This window comes from Haemorhous mexicanus, chromosome 5, assembly GCF_027477595.1.
Source record: "Haemorhous mexicanus isolate bHaeMex1 chromosome 5, bHaeMex1.pri, whole genome shotgun sequence".
NCBI lineage: Eukaryota > Metazoa > Chordata > Aves > Passeriformes > Fringillidae > Haemorhous > Haemorhous mexicanus.
Window position 1 is genome coordinate 75,540,684 of NC_082345.1, and position 15,309 is coordinate 75,555,992.

Consider the following 15,309-nt stretch of genomic DNA (forward strand, 5'->3'; position numbering starts at 1 on the left):
ATCGCGTTGTTATTGGTTAGAGACTGTCCGGCTCCCGCCCTGGCCGAGCTGGACGGGGCAGGGGCGACCATGGCGGCGGCGGCGGGGGGCCGGGGCAGCGGCAGCGAGGACGGCGACGTCCCCGCTGCCACCCGCCTGCAGGCCTACGCCTGGTGCCGCGAGTTTCTGGCCGGGTCCTGGAAGCTCATCGGCCCGGACGAGTTCGGCATCTGGCCCATCGGGTAGGAAGCGGAACGGGCGAGAGGCGTCCCCCCCCCGCCCTCTCCGCGGTGGTCTCGTCCCGGGGTTTAGGGAAGCGTCCCTCACAGCGTCCCCTCACAGCGGCCCCGGTTGTCCCCTGGAGCGGTGTCCCTGTCCCCTCACAGCGGCCCCGGTTGTCTCCTGCAGCTGTGTCCCTGTCCCCTCACAGCGGCCCCGGTTGTCCCCTGGAGCGGTGTCCCTGTCCCCTCACAGCGGCCCCGGTTGTCCCCTGGAGCGGTGTCCCTGTCCCCTCACAGCGGCCCCGGTTGTCCCAGAGCGGTGTCCCTGTCCCCTCCCAGTGGCCCCGGGTGCCCTCGGAGCGTTGTCGCTGTCCCCGGTGTCCCCTAGTTGCCCCCGTGACCAGTAGCCCAGTGCCCCTCCGGACCAGTGTCCCGGTCCCTTCCCCGACCCTTGTCCCGGTCCCTCTCCCAGCGTCCCTCCCAATGGCCCCGGTTATCCCCCGGAGCGGTGTCCCTGTCCCCTCACAGTGTCCCCAGACCTGTGTCCCAGTCCCCTCACAGTGTCCCCAGACCTGTCCCCCAGTCCCTTCCCCTCCCAGTGTCCCCAGCTGCTCCACCCTGAAGCAATGTCCCTGTCCCCCAGTGTCCCCAGCTGCCCCCTGGGCCGTGTGCCAGTGTCCCCACCCAGTCACCCCCCAGACCAGCATCCCTGTCCCGCATTTACCCCCGGCTGTCCCCACCGACTGGTGTCCCTGTCCCTCTCCCAGTGTCCCCATCCACTGTCCCCAGTGTCCCTGTCCCAGTGTCCCCATCCACTGTCCCCAGTGTCCCTGTCCCTCTCCCAGTGTCCCCATCCACTGTCCCTAGTGTCCCTCTCCCAGTGTCCCCATCCACTGTCCCCAGTGTCCCCCTCTCCTGCCAGGTGCCCAGCACATCCCGGCAGGGGTGTGGCTGTCCCCCCATGTCCCCCGCAATTCCCAGTGCCACTTCGGTGTCTCCCCTTCTCCCCCGGTTCCCGGTGCCACCTCGGTGTCCCCTGTGTCCCCCTGGTTCCCGGTGCCCCCTGACCCCCCGAATCCCGCAGTGGGGGCTCGGGAACTCCTGTACAGGTGCGCGCTGCCCACGGTGGGTCAGCGTCCCCCCAGTGTCCCCTCATGTCCCCGATGGAGGGGACATGCCCCACAGCGGGGGGCTCAGTAACCTGCTGTACAGGTGTGCACTGCCCGGGGTGGGTCAGTGTCCCCTCATGTCCCTGATGTCCCCACTGTCCCTGTCCCACAGCGGGGGGCTCAGTAACCTCCTGTACAGGTGTGCACTGCCCGGGGTGTGTCAGTGTCCCCCTGATGTCCCCACTGTCCCTGTCCCACAGCGGGGGGCTCAGTAACCTGCTGTACAGGTGTGCACTGCCCGGGGTGTGTCAGTGTCCCCTCATGTCCCTGATGTCCCCACTGTCCCTGTCCCACAGCGGGGGGCTCAGTAACCTGCTGTACAGGTGTGCACTGCCCGGGGTGTGTCAGTGTCCCCTCATGTCCCTGATGTCCCCACTGTCCCTGTCCCACAGCGGGGGGCTCAGTAACCTGCTGTACAGGTGTGCACTGCCCGGGGTGGGTCAGTGTCCCCTGATGTCCCTGATGTCCCTGATGTCCCTGTCCCACAGCGGGGGGCTCAGTAACCTGCTGTACAGGTGTGCACTGCCCGGGGTGTGTCAGTGTCCCCTGATGTCCCTGATGTCCCTGATGTCCCTGTCCCACAGCGGGGGGCTCAGTAACCTGCTGTACAGGTGTGCACTGCCCGGGGTGGGTCAGTGTCCCCCTGATGTCCCTGATGTCCCCACTGTCCCTGTCCCACAGCGGGGGGCTCAGTAACCTGCTGTACAGGTGTGCACTGCCCGAGGTGTGTCAGTGTCCCCCGAGTGTCCCCCTGATGTCCCTGATGTCCCTGTCCCACAGCGGGGGGCTCAGTAACCTGCTGTACAGGTGTGCACTGCCCGGGGTGGGTCAGTGTCCCCTCATGTCCCTGATGTCCCTGTCCCACAGCGGGGGGCTCAGTAACCTGCTGTACAGGTGTGCACTGCCCGGGGTGTGTCAGTGTCCCCTGATGTCCCTGATGTCCCCGATGTCCCTGTCCCACAGCGGGGGGCTCAGTAACCTGCTGTACAGGTGTGCACTGCCCGGGGTGGGTCAGTGTCCCCCTGATGTCCCCACTGTCCCTGTCCCACAGCGGGGGGCTCAGTAACCTGCTGTACAGGTGTGCACTGCCCGGGGTGGGTCAGTGTCCCCCTGATGTCCCCACTGTCCCTGTCCCACAGCGGGGGGCTCAGTAACCTGCTGTACAGGTGTGCACTGCCCAGGGTGTGTCAGTGTCCCCTGATGTCCCTGATGTCCCCACTGTCCCTGTCCCACAGCGGGGGGCTCAGTAACCTGCTGTACAGGTGTGCACTGCCCGGGGTGGGTCAGTGTCCCCCTGATGTCCCTGATGTCCCCACTGTCCCTGTCCCACAGCGGGGGGCTCAGTAACCTGCTGTACAAGTGCGCGCTGCCCGAGCACGTGCAGAGCGTGGGGGACGAGCCCCGGCAGGTGCTGCTGCGCGTCTATGGGGCCATCCTGCAGGTGAGGGGACAGCCACACCCCGTGGGGACCCCAGGGAACCCCGGGATCGGGGATCCGGCTGGGGTGGGGGTGCTGGGTTGGGGGTTCCAGGGCCATCCTGCAGGTGAGGGGACAGCCACACCCCGTGGGGACCCCAGGGAACCCCCGGGATCGGGGATCCGGCTGGGGTGGGGCTGCTGGGTTGGGGGTTCCAGGGCCATCCTGCAGGTGAGGGGACAGCCACACCCCGTGGGGACCCCAGGGAACCCCGGGACCCCCTGGGATTAGGGTTTTTGGGTGCCTTCCCCCTGGGCTGGGGGGTGTTGGGGCCATCCTGCAGGTGAGGGGACAGTGACACCCCAAACTCCAAGGGAACCCCCCCAGACCCAAACCCCGTGGGAACCCCAAGGGACCCCCTGGGATTAGGGTTTTCAGGTGCCCTCTCTTTGGGGTTTGGGGTTCTGAGGCTCCTTGGGGTGCTGGGTTTTGGGGTCCCGTTTTGGGGGTACCATTGTTTGGGGTGCCAGAATTGGGGGTGCAGGGTTGGGGGCCCGTTTTTGGGGTGCTGGTGTTGGAGTTCCAGTTTGGGGGTCTTGGTTTTGGGGTCCCGTTTTGGGGGTGCTGTTTTGGGGTCCCTTTCTGGAGTCCCATATTTGGGGCCCCTCTTTGGAGTCCCGATTTGGGGATCCCTATTTGGTGTCCCGATTTGGGGATCCCGTTTTTGCGGTCCCAGTTTCGGGGTCCCGTTTTTGGGTCCCATTTTTTGTGGTCCCATTTTGGATTTCCTATTTGGGGTCCCGTTTTTGGGGATCCCTGTTTGGTGTCCCATGTTTTTTGTGTCTTGATTTGTGGTCCCATTTTTTGGAATCTGCGTTTGGTGTCCTGTGTTTTCTGGTGGCCTGATTTGGGTCCCATTTTTGGGGATCCCATTTTGGTGTCCTGTGTTTTCTGGTGGCCTGATTTGGGGTCCCATTTTTGGGGATCCCATTTTAGTGTCCCGTGTTTTTTCTGTCCCAATTTGGGGTCCCGTTTTTGGGGATCCCATTTTGGTGTCCCGTGGTTTTTGTGTCCCAATTTGGGGTCCCGTTTTTGGGGATCCCTGTTTGGTGTCCCAATTTGAGGTCCTGTTTTTGGGGATCCCCGTTTGGTGTCCCGTGTCGGTGTCCCAATTTGGGCTCCCGTTTTTGGGGATCCCTGTTTGGTGTCCCAATTTGAGGTCCTGTTTTTGGGGATCCCCGTTTGGTGTCCCATGTCGGTGTCCCAATTTGGGGTCCCGTTTTTGGGGATCCCCGTTTTTGGGGATCCCAATTTGGTGTCCCATGTCGGTGTCCAATTTGGGGTCCCGTTTTTGGGGATCCCATTTTGGTGTCCCAGTTTGGGGTCCCATTTTTGGGGATCCCTGTTTGGTGTCCCAATCTGGGGTCCCGCTTTTGGGGATCCCCATTTGGTGTCCCGTGTCGGTGTCCCAATTTGGGGTCCCGTTTTTGGGGATCCCCATTTGGTGTCCCGTGTCGGTGTCCCAATTTGGGGTCCCATTTTTGGGGAACCCTGTTTGGTGTCCCAATTTGAGGTCCTGTTTTTGGGGATCCCGGTTTGGTGTCCCATGTCAGTGTCCCAATTTGGGGTCCCGTTTTGGGGATCCCCATTTGGTGTCCTGTGTTTTCTGGTGTCCCAATCTGGGGTCCCGTTTTTGGGGATCCCCGTTTGGTGTCCCGTGTCGGTGTCCCAATTTGGGGTCCCGTTTTTGAGGATCCCTGTTTGGTGTCCCAATCTGGGGTCCCGTTTTTGGGGATCCCCATTTGGTGTCCTGTGTTTTCTGGTGTCCCAATTTGAGGTCCCGTTTTTGGGGATCCCCATTTGGTGTCCCGTGTCGGTGTCCCAATTTGGGGTCCCGTTTTGGGGCGCCCCTGACCCCCCGTTGCAGGGCGTGGACTCGCTGGTGCTGGAGAGCGTCATGTTCGCCATCCTGGCCGAGCGCGCGCTGGGGCCGCGCCTCTTCGGCGTGTTCCCGCAGGGCCGCCTGGAGCAGTACCTGCCGGTAGGATCGGGGACTCCCCGAGCCCCCCGTGCCCCCCCGGGCACCCCCAACCCCCCGTGCCCCCCCAGAGCCGGCGGCTGCGCACCGAGGAGCTGCGGGACCCGCGCGTGTCGGCCGAGATCGCCGTCACCATGGCGCGCTTCCACGGCATGGCCATGCCCTTCAACAAGGAGCCCAAGTGGCTCTTCGGGACCATGGAGGGGTGAGGGGACCTGATCCCACTGGGAACGAGGGACCCAAATCCCACTGGGAATGGGAAATGGGGTGAGGGGACATGATCCCACTGGGAACGGGCAGGGGGGACCCAAATCCCACTGGGAATGGGAAATGGGGTGAGGGGACCTGATCCCACTGGGAACGAGGGACCCAAATCCCACTGGGAATGGGAAATGGGGTGAGGGGACCTGATCCCACTGGGAACAGGGAGGGGGGAACACAAAATCCCACTGGGAACGGGAAATGGGGTGAGGGGGCCTGATCCCACTGGGAACGGGCAGGGGGGACCCAAATCCCACTGGGAACTTGGAATGGGGTGAGGGGACCTGATCCCACTGGGAACGAGGGACCCAAATCCCACTGGGAATGGGAAATGAGGTGAGGGGACCTGATCCCACTGGGAACGGGGAGGGGGGAACACAAAATCCCACTGGGAATGGGAAATGGGGTGAGGGGACCCAAACCCCACTGGGAACGGGCAGGGGGGACCCAAATCCCACTGGGAATGGGAAATGGGGTGAGGGGACCTGATCCCACTGTGAACGGGGAGGGGGATCACAAAATAGCACTTGGAATGGGAAATGGGGTGAGGGGACCTGATCGCACTGGGAACGAGCAGGGGGGACCCAAATCCCACTGGGAATGGGGAGGGGGAACCAAAATCCCACTGGGAACAGGGAATGGGGTGAGGGGACCTGATCCCACTGTGAACGGGGAGGGGGATCACAAAATTGCACTTGGAATGGGAAATGGGGTGAGGGGACCTGATCCCACTGGGAACGGGCAGGGGGGACCCAAATCCCACTGGGAATGGGGAGGGGGAACCAAAATCCCACTGGGAACAGGGAATGGGGTGAGGGGACCTGATCGCACTGGGAACGGGCAGGGGGGACCCAAATCCCACTGGGAATGGGAAATGGGGTGAGGGGACCTGATCCCACTGGGAATGGGGAGGGGGGACCCAAATCCCACTGGGAATGGGAAATGGGGTGAGGGGACCTGATCCCACTGGGAACAGGCAGGGGGATCACAAAATCCCACTTGGAATGGGAAATGGGGTGAGGGGACCTGATCCCACTGGGAACGGGGAGGGGGGAACACAAAATCCCACTGGGAACAGGGAATGGGGTGAGGGGACCCAAACCCCACTGGGAACGGGGTGGGGGGGATCACAATCCCACTTGGAACGGGGAATGGGGTGAGGGGACCCAAATTCCTACTGGGAACGGGGACCAAAGTCCTACTTGGAGTGGGAAGTGGGGGCACAAATCCTACAGAGAGTGCGGTGGGACAGCTCCAGTCCCCCTGGGAGCAGGGAGTGGGGACCCAAATCCCACTGGAATCACGGAGTGAGGACCCAAATCTTACCAGGAGCAGGTGTGGGGACCCAAAATCCTACTGGGAGCAGGGAGTGGGGACCCAAATCCCACTAGTAGCAGGGAATGGGGGCCCCAAAATCCCATTGGGAAGACAGAATGGAGTGGGAGAGCTCCAAATCCCAGCAGGATCGTGAGCTTGTGAGGGTGTTCCCCAAACCCCATTGGGATCAGGGAGTGGGAACCCCAAACCCCATTGGGATCAGGGAGTGGGAACCCCAAATCCCATAGGGATCCGGGAGTGGGGACCCCAAATCCCATTGGGATCAGGAAGTGGGGACCCCAAACCCCATTGGGATCAGGGAGTGGGGACCCCAAACCCCATTGGGATCAGGGAGTGGGGACCCCAAACCCCATTGGGATCCGGGAGTGGGGACCCCAAACCCCATTGGGATCAGGGAGTGGGAACCCCAAACCCCATTGGGACCCGGGAGTGGGGACCCCAAACCCCATTGGGATCAGGGAGTGGGAACCCCAAACCCCATTGGGATCCGGGAGTGGGGACCCCAAACCCCACTGGGATCAGGGAGTGGGGACCCCAAACCCCATTGGGATCAGGGAGTGGGGACCCCAAACCCCACTGGGATCCGGGAATGGGAACCCCAAACCCCATTGGGATCAGGGAGTGGGGACCCCAAACCCCATTGGGATCAGGGAGGGGGTACCCCAAACCCCACTGGGATCAGGGAGTGGGGACCCCAAACCCCACTGGGACCCGGGAGTGGGGACCCCAAACCCCATTGGGATCAGGGAATGGGAACCCCAAACCCCATTGGGATCAGGGAGTGGGAACCCCAAACCCCATTGGGATCCGGGAGTGGGGACCCCAAACCCCATTGGGATCCGGGAGTGGGGACCCCAAACCCCATTGGGATCCGGGAGTGGGGACCCCAAACCCCATTGGGATCCGGGAGTGGGAACCCCAAACCCCATTGGGATCAGGGAATGGGGACCCCAAACCCCATTGGGATCAGGGAGTGGGAACCCCAAATCCCAGCAGGTCCAGACCCTGGGGGTTTCCTGGCTGCTTCCAGAGGGTCCCGTGGGACGCAGAGGGGACACGGGGTGGCCTGAGGGTGGCCCTGGGGTGGCCGGGGCTGGGCGGGGAGCTCTGGGGGCTCTGTCCTCGGTGTCCCCGTGCTGTCCCCACACTGTCCCTGGTGTCCCCACTGTCCCCGTGTCCCCAGGTACCTGCAGCAGATCTCGGAGCTGACGTTCTCGGAGCCGGCGCAGCTGCAGCAGCTGGAGCAGCTCCGGGGCTACAACCTGGAGCAGGAGATGAGGAGCCTCAGGTCACTGCCACCCCCTGGGTGTCCCTCCGCTGTCCCCTGTCCCCGCCCGGCCCCGCAGTGTCCCCAGAGCAGGGATCCTGCGGGGCCGGGGTGTCCGTGGTTCTGTCCTCCCCTCTGTCCCCTGTGTCCCCTCTATCTCAGGTCCCCCACTGTGTCCCTCCTGTCCCTGGTGTCACCTGTGTCCCCCATGTCCTCAGGATGTCCCTGGTGTCCCCTGTATCCGTGCCACCTCTATATCCTGGTGTCACCCGTGCCTTTTGGTTCTCTGTGTCCCACATGTCCCCATGTCCCCTGTGTCCCATATCCCTGCCTCTGCCATGTCCCCAGTGTCCCTGTGTCCCCTGTATCCCCATGTCCCCATGTCCCCATTTCCTTGGACCATCTCCCTGTCCCTGGTGTCCTCATGTCCCCATTTCCCTGCACCCTGTGTCCCCAATGTCCTTGTATGCCAGGTGTCCCCCTTGTCCCCCAAGTCCCTGTGCCCCCATGTCCCCATACCCTGCATCCCCCCACGTCCTTGGGCTGTCCCTCATGTCCCCATACCCCTGGTGTGTACCCCATGTCCCCACATCCAGGGATGCCCCCATGTCCCCGGGCTGTCCCCCTGTCCCCTCCCCGTGTCCCCTCTGAGCCCCTCTCACCCCTCAGGGACCTGCTGGAGGCCACCCCGTCCCCGGTGGTCTTCTGCCACAACGACGTGCAGGAGGGTGAGTGCCACGGGGTGGCCCTGTCCCCCAAACCCCCCAAACCCCCCAAAACCCCACAAATCCCCCAAAACCCAAACCCCACCCCGCAGGGAACATCCTGCTCCTGGCGGGGCGCGAGGCCTCCTCGGACCGGCTCATGCTCATCGACTTCGAGTACAGCAGCTACAACTACCGGTGGGCTGGGGGGCCCTGGGGGCTTTGGGGGTCCCTGGGGGCTTGGGGGGGTCCCTGGGGGTCCCTCACGCTCCAGGATCCCACTGGGATTTAGGGGCTTCCTGCTCGTGTTCCATGGTGGGATTTAGGGGCTTCCCCTTCCTGAGTCCCTGCTCTTTTTTTAGGGAGATTTTAGGGGGTCCCTGGGAGCTTTTGGAGGTCCTTGTGGGGATTGGGGGTCCCTAGAGCATTTGGGGTCGCTGCGGGGTTCCCCACACTCCAGGACCCCACTGGGATTTGGGGGCTTCGCACTCATATTCCATGGTCCTGATGGGATTTGGGGTTTCACCTCTCTGCTCCATGGCCCCGGTGGGATATGGGGTCGCCCTGTCCCCACTCCATGATCCCAGTGGGATTTAGGGCTTTCATCCCCTCTGCAGGCCCCCAGTGGGGTTTGGGGCTTTCATCCCCTCTGCAGGCCCCCAGTGGGGTTTGGGGTTCCCTCTCCAGGCTCCCACTGGATTTGAGCTCACAGTGGGGTCAGTGCTGATCCCCGGTGGGTTTGGGGTCACAGTGGGGTCAGTGCTGATCCCTGGGTGGGTTTGGGCTCACAGTGGGGTCAGTGCTGATCCCCGGTGGGTTTGGGCTCACAGTGGGGTCAGTGCTGATCCCCGGGTGGGTTTGGGGTCACAGTGGGGTCAGTGCTGATCCCCAGTGGGTTTGGGGTGGCAGTGGGGTCAGTGCTGATCCCCGGGTGGGTTTGGGGTGGCAGTGGGGTCAGTGCTGATCCCCCGGTGGGTTTGGGGTGGCAGTGGGGCCGGTGCTGATCCCCGGGTGGGTTTGGGCTCACAGTGGGGTCAGTGCTGATCCCTGTGTGGGTTTGGGCTCACAGTGGGGTCGGTGCTGATCCCCGGGTGGGTTTGGGGTGGCAGTGGGGTCAGTGCTGATCCCCCAGTGGGTTTGGGGTGGCAGTGGGGCCGGTGCTGATCCCTGGGTGGGTTTGGGCTCACAGTGGGGTCAGTGCTGATCCTTGGGTGGGTTTGGGCTCACAGTGGGGCTGGTGCTGATCCCTGTGTGGGTTTGGGCTCACAGTGGGGTCGGTGCTGATCCCCGGGTGGGTTTGGGGTGGCAGTGGGGTCAGTGCTGATCCCCGGGTGGGTTTGGGGTGGCAGTGGGGTCGGTGCTGATCCCCGGGTGGGTTTGGGGTGGCAGTGGGGTCAGTGCTGATCCCCGGGTGGGTTTGGGGTGGCAGTGGGGTCAGTGCTGATCCCCCAGTGGGTTTGGGCTCACAGTGGGGTCAGTGCTGATCCCCCAGTGGGTTTGGGGTGGCAGTGGGGTCAGTGCTGATCCCCCAGTGGGTTTGGGCTCACAGTGGGGTCAGTGCTGATCCCCCAGTGGGTTTGGGGTGGCAGTGGGGTCAGTGCTGATCCCTGGGTGGGTTTGGGGTCACAGTGGGGTCAGTGCTGATCCCCAGGGGGTTTGGGGTGGCAGTGGGGTCGGTGCTGATCCCTGGGTGGGTTTGGGGTGGCAGTGGGGTCGGTGCTGATCCCTGGGTGGGTTTGGGGTGGCAGTGGGGTCAGTGCTGATCCCTGGGTGGGTTTGGGCTCACAGTGGGGTCGGTGCTGATCTCTGGGTGGGTTTGGGCTCACAGTGGGGTCGGTGCTGATCCCTGTGTGGGTTTGGGCTCACAGTGGGGTCAGTGCTGATCCCTGGTTGGGTTTGGGCTCACAGTGGGGTCGGTGCTGATCCTTGGGTGGGTTTGGGCTCACAGTGGGGTCGGTGCTGATCCCCCAGTGGGTTTGGGGTGGCAGTGGGGTCGGTGCTGATCCCTGGGTGGGTTTGGGCTCACAGTGGGGTCGGTGCTGATCCCCGGGTGGGTTTGGGCTCACAGTGGGGTCGGTGCTGATCCCCGGGTGGGTTTGGGGTGGCAGTGGGGTCAGTGCTGATCCCCCGGTGGGTTTGGGCTCACAGTGGGGTCGGTGCTGATCCCTGGGTGGGTTTGGGGTCACAGTGGGGTCGGTGCTGATCCCTGGGTGGGTTTGGGCTCACAGTGGGGTCGGTGCTGTGTGACCCCCCCGTTGCAGGGGCTTTGACCTGGGCAATCACTTCTGCGAGTGGGTTTACAGCTACAGCCACGAGGGCTGGCCCTGCTTCCAGGCACACCCCGAGCACTACCCCAGCCGCCAGCAGCAGGTCCGGGGGGCTGGGGGCCCTTTGGGGGGCCCTTTGGGGGGCCCTTTGGGGTCCCTTGGGGCTGGGCAGGGGTCCCTTGGAGGGGTGCCCTGGGGACAGGGAGGGGTCCCTTTGGGGAGGATGAGTCCCTTGGAGGGGTCCCTTGGGGCTGAGGGTGTCCCTTGGGGCCAGGGGCTCCCTTTGGGGTCCCTCCGGAGTCCCGGCCCCACTCCCAGCCCCACCCCACCCCCCCCAGCTCCATTTCATCCGGCACTACCTGTCCGAGTGCTCGGGGATCCCTTGGGGTCGGGGAGGTTCTTGGGGTCGGGGAGGTCCCTTGGGGTCGGGGAGGTCCCTTGGGGTCAGGGAGGTTCTTTGGGGTCGGGGAGGTCCCTTGGGGTCGGGGAGGTCCCTTGGGGTCAGGGAGGTTCTTTGGGGTCGAGGGGTCCCCTGTGGTGTCCCTGGGGCCGGGGGGTCGGTGCCTTGGGGGGGTCCCTTGGGGCCGGGGGTGTCCCTGGGGTGTCCCTTGGGGCCGGGGGTGTCCCTGGGGTGTCCCTTTGGTGTCCCGGCCCCTGTCCCAGCCCGTGCCCCTCCCCAGCTCCATTTCATCCGGCACTACCTGTCCGAGTGCTCGGGGATCCCTTGGGGTCGGGGAGGTCCCTTGGGGTCAGGGAGGTCCCTTGGGGTCGGGGAGGTCCCTTGGGGTCGGGGAGGTCTCTTGGGGTCGGGGAGGTCTCTTGGGGTCGGGGCGGTTCTTTGGGGTCGGGGCGGTTCTTTGGGGTCGGGGAGGTCCCTTGGGGTCGGGGAGGTCCCTTGGGGTCGGGGAGGTTCTTTGGGGTCGAGGGGTCCCCTGTGGTGTCCCTGGGGCCGGGGGGTCGATGCCTTGGGGGGGGTCCCTTCGGGCCGGGGGTGTCCCTTGGGGTGTCCCTTGGGGGGGTCCCTTGGGGCCGGGGGTGTCCCTGGGGTGTCCCTTGGGGGGGTCCCTTGGGGCCGGGGGTGTCCCTGGGGTGTCCCTTGGGGGGGTCCCTTGGGGCCGGGGGTGTCCCTGGGGTGTCCCTTGGGGCCGGGGGTGTCCCTGGGGTGTCCCTTGGGGTGTTCCTTGGGGTCGGTGGTGTCCCTGGGGTGTCCCTTGGGGTCGGTGGTGTCCCTTGGGGTGTCCCTTGGGGTGTCCCTGGGGTGTCCCTTGGGGTCGGTGGTGTCCCTTGGGGTGTCCCTTGGGGTGTCCCTGGGGTGTCCCTTGGGGCTGGGGGTGTCCCTTGGGGCCGGAGGTGTCCCTGGGGTGTCCCTTGGAGTGTCCCTGGGGTGTCCCTTGGGGTCGGTGGTGTCCCTGGGGTGTCCCTTGGGGCCGGGGGTGTCCCTGGGATGTCCCTTGGGGTGTCCCTGGGGTGTCCCTTGGGGTCGGTGGTGTCCCTGGGGTGTCCCTTGGGGCCGGGGGTGTCCCTTGGGGTGTCCCTTGGGGTCGGTGGTGTCCCTGGGGTGTCCCTTGGGGTGTCCCTTGGGGCCGGGGGTGTCCCTGGGGTGTCCCTTGGGGTGTCCCTTGGGGTCGGTGGTGTCCCTGGGGTGTCCCTTGGGGTCGGTGGTGTCCCTGGGGTGTCCCTTGGGGCCGGGGGTGTCCCTGGGGTGTCCCTTTGGGGTCCCGGCCCCTGTCCCAGCCCGTGCCCCTCCCCAGCTCCATTTCATCCGGCACTACCTGTCGGCGCTCTCGGGCGGCCCCGGGCGGGCCCCGCCGCAGGAGCAGGCGCGCCTGGAGGAGGAGATGCTGCGGGAGATCGAGCGGTACCGGCGGGGCCTGCGGGGGCTTTGTACCTCTGTTTGGGGCTGTCTGTGCCGCTTTGGGGGGAGTCTGTGTGATTTTGGGGAGTCTTTATGCCTCCGTGCCGCTTTTGGGGTCCTTTTTGCCAAGGTTTGGGGTTTCTATGCCCTCCTTTGGGGTCTCTGTGCCACCATGGGGGTCCCTCTGTGCCACTTTTGGGGTCCTCCGTGTGGTTTTTTTGGGGGTCTTTGGGGTCTCTGTGCCACTTTGGGATGTCTGTGCCACTTTTGGGGTCCTCAGTGGGATTTTTGGGGGGCTTTGTCCCTCTGTTTGGGGCTCTGTTCCACTTTTGGGGTCTCTGTACCTGTATTTGGGGTCTCTGTGCCACTGTTGGGGTCTCTGTGCCACTTTTGGGGTCTCTGTGCCCCCAATTTGGGGTCTCTGTACCCACGAGAACCCTCCTGCCCCACGCCCCCCTCCTGTGGGTGTTTTTGGGGTACCCGGGGGGGGGTTTGGGGGTCTCAACCCCCTTTTCCCCCCAGTTTCACCCTGGCCTCACACTTCTTCTGGGGGCTCTGGTCCGTGGTGCAGGCCAAGATCTCCACCATCCACTTCGGGTACCTGGTGAGCTTTGGGGGCCGCTGTGCCCCTCGGGGCTGTGGGGGCTCCACAACCCCCTCGACACACCTCTCATCCCCCTTCCCCTCCCTTTCCCCCATTTCTCCCCGGTGTTTTCCCCTTTCCCCTTTCTTTCCTCTTTTCCCTATTTCCCCCCCATTTCCACCCCCTTTTTCCCAATTTTTCTCCCATTTTCTCCCTTATATCCCCTTTTTTCCCCCCTTTCCCCTCCTTCCCCGCCCTTTCCTCCCTCTTTCTCCCCTTTCCCCTTTTTCCTCCCCCTTTTTCCTCCCCCTTTTTCCTCCCCCTTTTTCCTCCCCATTTTTGACCCCTTTTCGCCCCCTTTTTAACCCCTTCTCTTCCCCCCTTTTTAACCCCTTTTTCCTCCCCCTTTTTAACCCCTTTTTCCTCCCCCTTTTTAACCCCTTTTTCCTCCCCCTTTCCCTCCCCCTTTTTCCCCCCTTTTCGCCCCCTTTTCCCCCTTTTCTGCCCCTTTTTGTCCTTTTCCCCCAGGATTACGCCCAGAGCCGTTTCCAGGCTTATTTCCAGCACAAGGCTCGCTGCTCCTGAGGGGATCCCCCGAATCCTGCCCCCCCCCGGGCTTTGGGGGGGGCGTTGGGACGGTTGGGGGGGGGTTGTAACGGTTTGGGGGGGCCCCGACAGTTTGGGGGGCACCACAACGGTTTGGGGGGGCTGAGCCCCGGGACCCCCCCCCCGCACCCCGGGACTCGGCAGCAGAGGTGGGTGGGCCCCCCCCCCCCAGAAGGGTGGGATTTGGGGTGGGGGCTGGGGGGAACCCCAGATCCGCACTCCTGGCCAGTAGCGGGGGTTTGGGGAGGTTTGGGGGGGGCTGGGGTGTGGCGGGGGGCGGTCGGGGACCCCCCCGTTTGTGCCTCAGTGCCCCCCCGCGCCCCCCGCCCGCAGCTCCTTGGGGCCGGGGGGGCTCCCGGGCCCCCCCGTTTCGACAGCAGAATGTAAAACTCAGACCAATAAAGCCGCGCTGGGGCCGGCGCTCGAGTCCGCCTTCCCAAATCCCGCCCTAAATCCCGCCCCTTCAAATTCCTCCTTTACCTAATTCCGCCCTAAATCCCGCCCCTTCAAATTCCCCCTTCCCAAATCCCGCCCTAAATCCCGCCCCTTCAAATTCCTCCTTTACCTAATCCCGCCCTAAATCCCGCCCCTTCAAATTCCCCCTTCCCAAATCCCGCCCTAAATCCCACCCTAAATCCCGCCCCTTCAAATTCCCCCTTCCCTAATCCCGCCCTAAATCCCACCCTAAATCCCGCCCCTTCAAATTCCCCCTTCCCTAATCCCGCCCTAAATCCCGCTCCTTCAAATCCCCCCTTCCCTAATCCCGCCCTAAATCCCGCCCCTTCAAATTCCCCCTTCCCTAATCCCGCCCTAAACCCCGCCCTAAATCCCGCCCCTTCAAATTCCCCCTTCCCAAATCCCACCCTAAATCCCGCCCCTTCAAATTCCCCCTTCCCCAAATCCCCCCTTCGCAAATCCCACCCTCTCAAATCCCCCCGTCTCCGCAAATCCCCGCCCTAAATCCCACCCCTCAAATCCCTCCTTCCCAAATCCCGCCCCCCAAATTCCCGACCGCTCCTTCTGCCCCCTCCCCAAATCCGCCCCCCCGGGACCCCCCAATCGCCGTCGGGCGGGGGGGGAGGGGCAGGGGGGGACAAGAGACACGGGGGGTGACATGGGGGGGGCGGGGGCTCTTTGGGGTGGGGGTCCCGGGTGCTGGAGACCCCTCCCCGTGTCCCCTCAGGGTGGGGGCGGGGGACAGGCAGGTGACAGCCGGGACAGAGGGCAGGGAATGGACCGGGGACAGGGAGGGTGACACTCGGGGTGACGGGCAGGTGACAAGCGGGACAGGGGCCAGAGGTCGGGCAGGTGACAACCAGGTGCCAGGCAGGGCACGGAGCAGGTGACAGGCAGGGCACGGGGCAGGTGACAGGCGGGGCAGAGGGACAGGGACAGCAGCCACTGCCCCGGGCACGGACACCCGGAGCCCCGAACCCCGTGGCAGAGCCGCTGTCCCTGTCCCTGATGCCGGACACTGTCCCTGATGAGTGTCCCTGTCCCCGCGTGTGTTCCCGTCCCGGGGTGTGTCCCTGTCCCGGGACGTGGATCCCCCCGGGATGTCGCTGTCCCCGCTGTCCCCCCGGGGGTGACGCTCCGTGCCCCGG

The 15,309-nt window shown here is 64.4% G+C and overlaps 1 protein-coding gene across 1 annotated transcript; it reads left to right on the forward strand.

Annotated features, from left to right (window-relative positions):
* Nucleotides 1–28: 28 nt before the first annotated feature.
* On the forward strand, nt 29–14,125 carry CHKB (choline kinase beta). Its single transcript, XM_059847642.1, has 11 exons — nt 29–221; nt 2,702–2,810; nt 4,714–4,827; nt 4,896–5,029; nt 7,607–7,711; nt 8,360–8,418; nt 8,508–8,592; nt 10,656–10,764; nt 12,413–12,519; nt 13,039–13,120; nt 13,628–14,125. Exons 1-11 carry the CDS (start codon nt 70–72, stop codon nt 13,682–13,684), a joined length of 1,113 nt encoding a protein of 370 aa, XP_059703625.1. The 5' UTR covers nt 29–69; the 3' UTR covers nt 13,685–14,125.
* The last annotated feature ends 1,184 nt before the right edge of the window (nt 14,126–15,309 follow it).